This window comes from Carcharhinus amblyrhynchos, unplaced genomic scaffold (assembly GCF_965287045.1).
Source record: "Carcharhinus amblyrhynchos unplaced genomic scaffold, sCarAmb.v2.hapA scaffold_53, whole genome shotgun sequence".
Classification (NCBI taxonomy): domain Eukaryota; kingdom Metazoa; phylum Chordata; class Chondrichthyes; order Carcharhiniformes; family Carcharhinidae; genus Carcharhinus; species Carcharhinus amblyrhynchos.
Genome location: NW_027649794.1, coordinates 77,711 through 88,200, shown reverse-complemented (window position 1 = coordinate 88,200; position 10,490 = coordinate 77,711). Strand labels below are relative to the sequence as shown.

At 52.1% G+C, this 10,490-nt stretch overlaps 1 protein-coding gene across 1 annotated transcript in view; it reads right to left on the bottom strand.

Moving 5' to 3' along the window:
* Positions 1-1,630: 1,630 nt before the first annotated feature.
* Positions 1,631-10,490, bottom strand: part of cadm4 (cell adhesion molecule 4) — a 75,889-nt gene continuing 67,029 nt past the window's right edge. Inside the window, exons 9-10 of the mRNA XM_080182375.1 lie at positions 3,794-3,922; positions 1,631-2,635 (exon numbers count right to left, since the gene is read on the bottom strand). Coding sequence (XP_080038501.1) covers positions 2,526-2,635; positions 3,794-3,922 — 239 coding nt within the window. The 3' untranslated portion in view covers positions 1,631-2,525. The remainder of the gene's footprint in view (positions 2,636-3,793; positions 3,923-10,490) is intronic.

Below are 10,490 nucleotides of genomic sequence, written 5' to 3'. Positions count from 1 at the left end.
TCCACTGACTGACAGCATGGCTCAGCACTGCCACTCGGTGGCGAGATGGCGACACTACAGGGGAAAGGCCACAATTCCAATTCTCCACCAAAGGGCTGCCCAGAAGAGGGGCAGAACGGTCTCGCCGGAGTTTGGCCCATCCGCGTGCCTTAGAGAGATAAAAGCAAAATACTGCAGGATGCTGGTGGCCTGAAAGAGAAACAAAAGTGCTGGAAAAACTCATCAGATCTGACAGGGTCTATGGAGAGTGAGACAGAGTAAAGGATCTGACTCCAAAAACTCTGGAATATTCCACGTTTTTCCAACATTTTCTGTTCTTATGAAGAAATTATTTCCTCTTCGTTTGAATGGGGGGGAGGGGCTGCCCCCTTGTGTTGATATGCAGGGAACAGGAGGAGGCCCCATTCAGCCCCCTGTTACACAGGAACAGGAGGAGCCCCATTCTGCCCTTGCTCACTCTCCAGTCAGATCATGGCTGACCTTTTGCCTCATTTCAGTTTTCCGCCCAGTCCCTCAGCTCTGTCGATCTCTCAGTCGGAGCACCGAGGTAGAGCGTTCCAGAGATTCACAAACCCTCTTCCTCCTCCTCCTCAGTCCAAAATGGGGGAGTTTGACCCCCTCCCCATCCTACATCCGGCCCAGAATCTCCATTCTTGGGGAGAGTTGGGGAAGTGGGGGAGAGTGGGGGGGTGGGGGAGATTAACCAGCCCCTCAGCACTGACCCAGAATGTAATGTGTTTCAAACAGATCACCTCTCACGCTTCTCAATTCTAAGAAACTTAGACCTCAACTTCATCGCCACCCCGACAGATTAAGCACAAGAAATTACTCTTCATTAAATGAACCAATGGAGCCTGGGTGTCACCTGACCAAGCCACCATTGATAGAGAATAAATTAGCAAACTGGTTAATTACACTGGGGAAGGTTCAATGTACAGCTAGGAGGGGGGAAACTGTAAAAAAAAGACTAAAATCGTGATATTAACAGTCACTCGCGAGTGTGGAATTCTAATCCTGCTGAAAAGGGAGGTGCGGTCAAAGTTTTCCATCGTGCACTCATCAGGACAAATACAAATTGCCAAATTTCATAATGATCACGATCAGTACTGCAGAGGGGATGATCGGCAGTCACATCAACCAGCAACGCCGCACCACCTCCTTGAAAAACGCAAAGAAAAACGTCTGCTGTCGGATACTATTCTGTGACTGGACAGCACTTACTGAACAACAGCCCAACTGTAATAAATGCCACACTAACAACCAACTTAAGATCGATTTCATAAAGTGGTTCATTTAAACCTGCTCAAAGAGACATCCATTCGTATACAGGGACCCATCAACCAATGAAATTCAACCATCTAGCTTTCTTCCTGCAGTATAAATTGTTGTGATTGTTTTGAAATTTGGTATTCTTGTGTTTGTCTTGTTGAGCACAAGACGAAAATATTTGACAACGTCTCCCTTTTTCAATGAGTTGTGATATTATTCCCATAGTCAATTGGACAATAAAATGGAGCATTGGCCAGTCAGCAGATATTCGCAAATATTGAGTGAGTCACATTGAAACCTTGATCTGATTCACCCTCTTATCTGTGGGAGATCTCCATCGCAAATCACTTTCAACAGTTCAAAAGCACATTTCTTGTTTAAAAATAAATGGTTTCAGTACAGGTTAGAAATGAAAGTACGTCTCAGGTCTTGTTCTCTGCAGTTGCTGTAACATCTTTCCCAGGAGTATTCTGGGCTTAGCTGCAGTGAATTATGGGTAAACAGGAAGCCCTCCCCCCCTGCCCACTCCATGACATTATGTCACCAAGAATCAGTAGAGGCAGCAAATGGCCTCCTGTGGCGCTCCGTCTTTCGATGATCTTGCTGGGTAGAACGGGGTTGGCTGATGTCAGGTTATATTAGGAAGCATTAATGCTCAGTGAGGCCAGGTAACACTCAGCAGCCACGAGGCATCAGGAAAGTTTCTGAGAGAAACAAAGGACCATTATTAATAATAAAATGGAAAAAATGCTTAAAGCCTGTAGGAGAAGTCTGTGGTGGCGAATAAACCTTCTTAGTTAAATAGCGAAGGACGGCAGAAAATTTCAGTATCTGACACACTCCCATCCACCGAAAGAAAGCAGGTTGTGTTCTTAAATGGAACGGAAAGGTCTATTCCATCAACTCTGCCTTCCAGCTGTTTCCGTGGGAGTTCTGCGCTGGCGTGAAGGTTTGTCTTGATGGGGAGGGGTTTTATCACCACAGCAGATTCATGTGGTAATGTCTCCTTAATTATCAGCCATCCTCCCCACGCCATCACAAGGGATCCAACTGTTCACGGTCAAGGGTTTTGTGGAACATTTTGGAATCCTTTCGGTTCACGAGAGAGATATATATTATATATATAATCGAATCAGAAGTTGCAGCATTAACTTGTTCAGTACGGTAAGGTGAAGAAGTATTTGTTGATAACAAGGTTTCAATTTAAAAAAAAAGCAATCTCAGTGTTCCAAACACTCCGGCTCCCTCACCAGGGTCTAGATGAAATACTCTTTCTTCCTCTCGTGAGTGTCATTCCCATTGATGAATGCTTCCCTCGCCTCCCCGTGTTCATCCAAACCGCTGGCTTCGTGTGTCAGGTATGACCCTAGGTTAGAGGCAGAAATTAGGATTGGCCGTTTGCCCACTGGCAGGTCGGGGGGAGAGGGAGGAGCGTCCTGGGAGAGGGGGTTTGGTTGAGGGAATCGCGACAGTGGACATGGGGAGAAACCGCTCACCACCCCCCACACCGGTGAAACAGAATGGGGTGGGTGAGGAGGTGAGCGGGATGGGAGGGGGAGTAATTAGTGGACAGAGCTAAGATTTGGGGAAATGTGAACCCTTGGTGACTCTGGAACAGGCTGCCTGAGGAAGACAGGTTCAGTCGGAACTTTCTGAGGTTGTCTGGAGGGGTGGACAATGTGTGGGGTCACGGGGAGAAAGGTGGGCAGGGGGTGGGGTCACGGGGAGAAAGGTGGGCAGGGGGTGGGGTCACGGGGAGAAAGGTGGGCAGGGGGTGGGGTCACGGGGAGAAAGGTGGGCAGGGGGTGGGGTCACAGGGAGAAAGGTGGGCAGGGGGTGGAGGTGACCGGCACTGGGAGACTTGCTCAGTCAGAGACGGGACAGGTCTGGTGGGTCAAATCTCTGTCTGCTCTTTTCGTCCTGGGAAGGGAGGGTGAGGGTTGAGGGGGGAGGGGGATTGGGGGTGGGTGAGGGGCAGGGGGAGGGGGAGTGGGGATAGGGTGGGTGGAAAGGGGAGGGTGGGGGAAGGCTGAGGGGGAGGGGGGAGATGGAGTGGGGGAGGGTGAAGGGAAAGGGGAGGGTGGGGGAAGGCTGAGGGGGAGGGGGGAGATGGAGTGGGGGAGGGTGAAGGGAAAGGGGAGGGAGGGGGAGGATGAAGGGGTGTGGGGTGGTGGGGGAGTGAGGGCGAGGGTGAGGAGAAAGGAGAGGGCGGGGTAAGGTGGAGGGGAGGGTGAGAGGGAGGTGGATGAGGAGAAAGAGGAGGGAGAGTGAGGTGGTTTGGGGGAGGGGGGAGTGGGGAGAGAGGAAGGAGAGGAGGGGGAGGGGAGGAGGGGGAATGAGGGGAGAGGGGGACGGGCAGGGGGAGTGAGGGGGTGAGGGGGACGGGGAGTAGGGGGAGGGGAATGAGGAGTGGGGGTATGGGGGAGGGGGACTGGGGTGATTAAGTGGATGTGGAGGGGGTGAGTTGATGGGAGTTGGGAAGATGGGGGCAGCACAGTTACCCGGTGTCAGGGTAAAAGCTCACCTTTCTGTCTCATTGTAAGCCAGACAGTCACAATCAGAACACAGAGAACTGCAAAGACAAACACGGCCAAAACTCCTCCAACCACCGCATAACTGACCGAGGTCCGAGGCTCCACAACTGCCCCTGGGTCTAAAGAGACGGAGGGAGGGGGGGAGGAGAGAGAGAGACAGAGGGGGGGAGGGAGGAGAGGGAGAGACAGAGGGGGGGAGGGAGGAGAGGGAGAGACAGAGGTATGGAGGGAGGAGGGGAGAAGAGAAGGAGGAGAGAGGAGGGGGGAGGAGAGAGGGAGGGAGAGGGAGAAGGAGAGAGGGATGGAGGGTGAGAGGGAGAGAGACAGAGAGAAAAAGAGGGAGAAATAGAAGCGGAGGAAAAGAGAGAGGAAGGGGGAGAGGGAGGGGGTAGAGGGAGAGAGGGGAAGAGACAGAGGGTGAAATAGAAGTGAGGGAGAAAGAGAGAGAGGGAGGAAGAGGGAGAGACGGGATGAAGAGAGAAACAGAGCAGGCAGGAGGGATAGAGATAGTCAGAGAGGGAGCGAGACAGAGAGAGAGAGAGAGAGAAGAAAGAGAGTGAGGGAGAAGAAAGAGAGTGAGGGAGGGAACGATTAGGAGGGAGAGAGAGGGCAGGAGGGTGGGAGAAGGAGGGAGGGAGAGAGAGGGAAAGTGGGGGGGGGGAGAGAGAGAGAGAGAGAAGGAACACAGTCAGATTGACAAAGATATCACGTCACACTGGACAGTCTCTGTATTATTGACTGTCCAGTAAGAACTTTCTTTGCAAGGTGGCACAGTGGTTAGCACTGCTGCCTCACAGTGCCAGGGACCCAGGTTCGATTCCCAGCTGGGTAACACAGTGGTTAGCACTGCTGCCTCACAGCGCCAGGGACCCGGGTTCGATTCCCAGCTGGGTAACACAGTGGTTAGCACTGCTGCCTCACAGCGCCAGGGACCCAGGTTCGATTCCCAGCTGGGTAACACAGTGGTTAGCACTGCTGTCTCACAGCACCAGGGACCCGGGTTCGATTCCCAGCTGGGTAACACAGTGGTTAGCACTGCTGTCTCACAGGGCCAGGGACCCAGGTTCGATTCCCAGCTGGGTAACACAGTGGTTAGCACTGCTGTCTCACAGGGCCAGGGACCCAGGTTCGATTCCCAGCTGGGTAACACAGTGGTTAGCACTGCTGTCTCACAGTGCCAGGGACCCAGGTTCGATTCCCAGCTGGGTAACACAGTGGTTAGCACTGCTGCCTCACAGCGCCAGGGACCCGGGTTCGATTCCCAGCTGGGTAACACAGTGGTTAGCACTGCTGCCTCACAGCGCCAGGGACCCGGGTTCGATTCCCAGCTGGGTAACACAGTGGTTAGCACTGCTGTCTCACAGCGCCAGGGACCCGGGTTCGATTCCCAGCTGGGTAACACAGTGGTTAGCGCTGCTGCCTCACAGCGCCAGGGATCCGGGTTCGATTCCCAGCTGGGTAACACAGTGGTTAGCGCTGCTGTCTCACAGCGCCAGGGATCCGGGTTCGATTCCCAGCTTGGTAACACAGTGGTTAGCACTGCTGTCTCACAGCGCCAGGGATCCGGGTTCAATCCCTGCCTTGGGTCACTGTCTGTGTGGATTCTGCATGTTCTCCCTGTGTCTGTGTGGGTTTCCTCCGGGTACTCCGGTTTCCTCCCACAGTGCGGGTTAGGGTGGGTTGGCCATGCTAAATTGCCCCATAGTGTCAGGGGATTAGCAGGGTAAATGCATGGGGTTAGAGGGGTAGGGCTGGATGGGATTGTGATCAGTACGGACTCCACGAGCCGAATGGCCTCCTTCTATGATTTCTATTCGATAACAGCCACCCTGACATAACAGATTGTTCGAATATCGCGGGACAGACATGACTCACTCAGCAACACCCTCTCCGATATCCCAGAGAACAGATAGATCCCTCAACTCAACATCACTCAAACAGAGCCCTTCTGGACATACTCACGTGGTCACGTGGTTTAGAAGAATGAGGGGAGATCAAATTGAGACGTATAAGATGATGAATGGGATGGATAGGATAGAGGTGGAGAGGCTCTTCCCACTCAGAAAGGACAGTAGGACTAGAGGGCACAGCCTCAAGATAAAGGGGGGGCGGTTTAGAACGGAGTTGAGGAGGAACTTCTTCACTCAAAGGGTGGTGAATCTCTGGAATTCTCTGCCCGTTGAAGTGGTGGAGGCTGCCTCGCTAAATATTTTTAAGACGCGGGTTGATGGGTTTTTGATAAACGAGGGGATTAAGGGTTATGGGGAGAGGGCGGGAAAGTGGAACTGAGCCACGACAGATCAGCCATGATCTTATTGAATGGCGGGGCAGGCTCGAGGGGCTAGATGGCCTACTCCTGCTCCTATTTCTTATGTTCTTATGTCACCTGTGGAATCTTGCTGTGCGCAACATGGCTGCCACATCTCTGACATTGCAGTAGTGCTGCTGCATTTCACGGCTTTGGAGCACTTAGTGGACAACCTGAGGTCGCAAAAGAGGCTACAGAAATGCAAATCTTGAGCTATTGTTGCTCAGAGAGGGAGACCATTCAGCCCATTGATCTTGTGCTAGCCCTTTGATAGAATTCTCCAATTACTCCCACTCTCTCTCCCGCTTTCCATGTAAATTTTCCCCCTTCCAGTATTTCTCCAACTGCCCCTTTTGAAAGTTCCTATTGAACCTGTTCCCCTCTCAGGCAGCACCTTCCAGATCACAACAACTCATTGTGTGTCCAAAATAAAATTCTCCCCATCTCTCCCACCCCCCCGCTGATTCTTTCGCCAATTCTCTTCAATCTGTGTCCTCTCTGGTTACTGAGCCTCCTGTCACTGGAAACACTTCCTCACTCACCCCATCCAAACCCCGCTCATGATTCTGAACCTTCCCTGTTCCGAGGTGGGTGTGCAGGGTCAGTGAGGGGAGAATCCTCTGTCCATTCAGAGGGTCACGTTAGTTCTCTTTACTGGAGACTAATTGCGAGAGAGATATCCTTGGAGTCAGTTTGCAGGTGTCTTTTCCAGCTTGGGAAGTGCGTCTTATCTTGTTTTGAACTTGCATTCTTCAAAAACACAATAAAGAAATTTGCACGGAGTGTCTATGTTACACCTGAGACCAGAAGGATAAATCTCCAAACCGCCCGAGGGAATTCGTAACACAATCAGAAATATTACACTGAAGCAACACATCGGCAAGATGCCTCAGGTAATATTACGCTGCCACAACCGAGTGGCTTTTGCCTTTAAGAACACAAATTCTGAATGTTGTGACAGTTTTGGACCAGTCAGAATTCCATCCTCGGTTTGCACAGAAATGGACAGTCGATCGCAGCCTTTAACCCCCTGGCGGACAGGTCCTCAGGTGCAGAGTGCGTGTGGGCCTGCGTGGAAATGAGAGTCGGAATTTTCCACTGATTCACTCCGGGAGGCTGGAGAATTTGGCGCTCAGGTAAATCGCTGTTCACTGCAGCGGGAACACAGAATCCCACTGGTGGGAACAGACGGAAAATATCGGGAGGAGTGTAGTGAATCCATCCCACCCTTGGCAACATTCCAAATTTAGGTTAGACTCTTCTCAAAATTGGACTCAGGTTTGATCCCGAGGTGAGATTTTCACCTCATATCTGTTCCCTCACAAAGGCCATCTATTTCCATCTCCTCCAACCTGTATATCCCTATCTCTGCAACCTCCTCCGGCCCCTACAACCCTCCCTATCTCCATAACCTCCTCCAGCCCCTACAACCCTCCTTATCTCTGTAACCTCCTCCAGCCCCTACAGCCCTCCCTATCTCCATAACCTCCTCCAGCCCCTACAACCCTCCTTATCTCTGTAACCTCCTCCAGCCCCTACAGCCCTCCCTATCTCCATAACCTCCTCCAGCCCCTACACCCCTCCTTATCTCTGTAACCTCCTCCAGCCCCTACACCCCTCCCAATCTCCATAACCTCCTCCAGCCCCTACAACCCTATCTCTGTAACCTCCTCCAGTCCCTACACCCCTCCCTATTTCTGTAACTTCCTCCAGCCCCTGCAATCCTCCCTATCTGTGACCTCCCCCAGCCCCTACACCCCTCCCTATCTCTGTAACCTCCCCCAGCCCCTACACCCCTCCCTATCTCTGTAACCTCCTCCAGTCCCTACACCCCTCCCTATCTCCGTAACCTCCTCCAGCCCCTACACCCCTCCCTATCTCCGTAACCTCCTCCAGCCCCTAAAACCCTCCACAATCTCTGCACTCTCAAATCCGGCCTCTTGAGCATTCCCCGATTCCCATCGCTCTGCCATTGGTGGGGAGGGGGGAGCCTCAGCTTGGGAATTTCCTCCTGAAACCTCTGACCCCTCTGTGTATCCTTCCAAACATCCCTCACAACCTCCCACTTTGACCAAACCTTTGTTCCATCTGCCCTCCCCCCCGCCCAACCTCGATCGTCTTCCTCTGTGGCACAGGGTCACATTCTGGAGACTGCTCCTCGTGATGTTGAACGATCTCTGCCGGCGCCATATCAATGCAAGTGGTTATTGATGTGACTGACTTCCAGAGTTGGTGTGGAGTTGATAGTGGATTAATATTGATTGGAGTTGGTTGCAGGCGACAGTAGGGGAAAGCGGGAGCTGAATCAAAAGTTCAGATGTCGGAAGGGATCTTGAGCTCACTGCTTTCTGTCAATCACCTTTCTGAATCCACACGGGGCAAATATCACAAATCCCTCGGCACGAGATCGGAGTGAATTACAGTGTCAGAATTAGTTTGTGTTTCTCATGCACTTTCTGTACCAGAGAGACAGAATCTGTCCAACAATCCGGGGAAATTCCTATCTTGTTCAGTCACTGAGTTCAGGGGAAGCAGTTCAGTTGCTTGGTGAAGTCAGGGTGTCCCACAGCATCTCAACACCAATGAATCATTAATGGAGCTGTTGCAATGTCAGGGAGAGACTGCAAATCAATGCACAGGAAGATCCCACAACAAATCACCAATAATTCAGCCTTTTGTTTTAAATAAGTGTTGGCTGGCAGATCAATGTTGGCAAATGACAGAGTGCCTCTCCCCTCAGTCGACTGCCCCCCAACCCCCAACCTCTCCACGGACTTCCCTCACTTCTCCTCTCACCACCCCTTCCTCCCATCCCTCCGGCGGCCTCACCCTCAACCCCCCCATCCTCTGACAGTGCGGCACTCCCTCAGTACTGACCCTCTGACAGTGCGGCGCTCCCTCAGTACTGACCCTCTGACAGTGCGGCACTCCCTCAGTACTGACCCTCTGACAGTGCGGCACTCCCTCAGTACTGACCCTCTGACAGTGCGGCACTCCCTCAGTACTGACCCTCTGACAGTGTGGCACTCCCTCAGCACTGACCCTCTGACAGTGCGGCGCTCCCTCAGTACTGACCCTCTGACAGTGTGGCGCTCCCTCAGTACTGACCCTCTGACAGTGCGGCACTCCCTCAGTACTGACCCTCTGACAATGCGGCACTCCCTCAGTACTGACCCTCTGACAGTGCGGCACTCCCTCAGTACTGACCCTCTGACAGTGCGGCACTCCCTCAGCACTGACCCTCTGACAGTGCGGCACTCCCTCAGTACTGACCCTCTGACAGTGCGGCACTCCCTCAGTACTGACCCTCTGACAGTGCGGCACTCCCTCAGTACTGACCCTCTGACAGTGCGGCACTCCCTCAGTACTGACCCTCTGACAGTGCGGCACTCCCTTCGTACTTACACTGTAATACCTGTTGGTGATCATTCTACTCTTTGCCATTCACGCCTCTTCTAGCCTTTGTCTTTTGGTGATCTCTTGTTTTTAGCCATCACATCACTCTATCATAGACCTTCTCTCTCATCGTTCAGTCCGCATGCCCATATTCCCAGCCAGTCTCATTGCAACCCTGAATCCCTCCAGTTTAGGAGGAGGCCATCTTTGGACACCAAGGGGCAACTTAGTACGGCCAATCCACCTAACCTGCACAGCTTTGGACACTAAGGGGCAATCTACCATGGCCAATCCACCTACCCCGCACATCTTTGGACAGTGAGGGACAATTTTGCATGGCTAATCTACCTCACTAGCACATCTTTAGGACTGTGGGAGAAAACCGGAGCACCTGGAGGCTACCCACAAAGACACGGGGCAATGTGCAGACTCCACACCGACAGTGACCCAAACTGGAGATCGAACCCGGATTCCTGGTGCTGTGAGGCAGCAGTGCCAACCACTGTGCCATCATCTCCTAGTGGCAAACCTGTTTGAATTCTAACATCTTTGCCCTTTCTGTTGTAAGAGCATTGAACTCAAACCCTCTGCCTGGTGCTGGTGGGCCATTCCATTCAAGTCTCTTAACGGACAATGCTCTCATCTCAGGAATCTGTCTGGATAACCCATTTTGCATCCTGCAGCCAGGGAAAAGCATCCTTCCCTGGGTAAGGAATTGCAATCCAACAGATATGGTCTCACTGCTTCTCCATACAACTGCAGAAAGACTTTATCACTTCAAGCTTCGAAATCAAAGGACAGCATAACATTTGCCATTGTCATTTAGAACTGGAATTAAAGGAGGAATTTTGCTTGTGATGTGCACAAATTTCCGACAGCAAATATCCTTTATAAATATATCAAGCTTCAGTCTTCAAGGTTCGCTTGACTCTGAGTGAAAGGTCACATAGCCAAGCCTCAGAGAATCACCTGACCCCATGGGT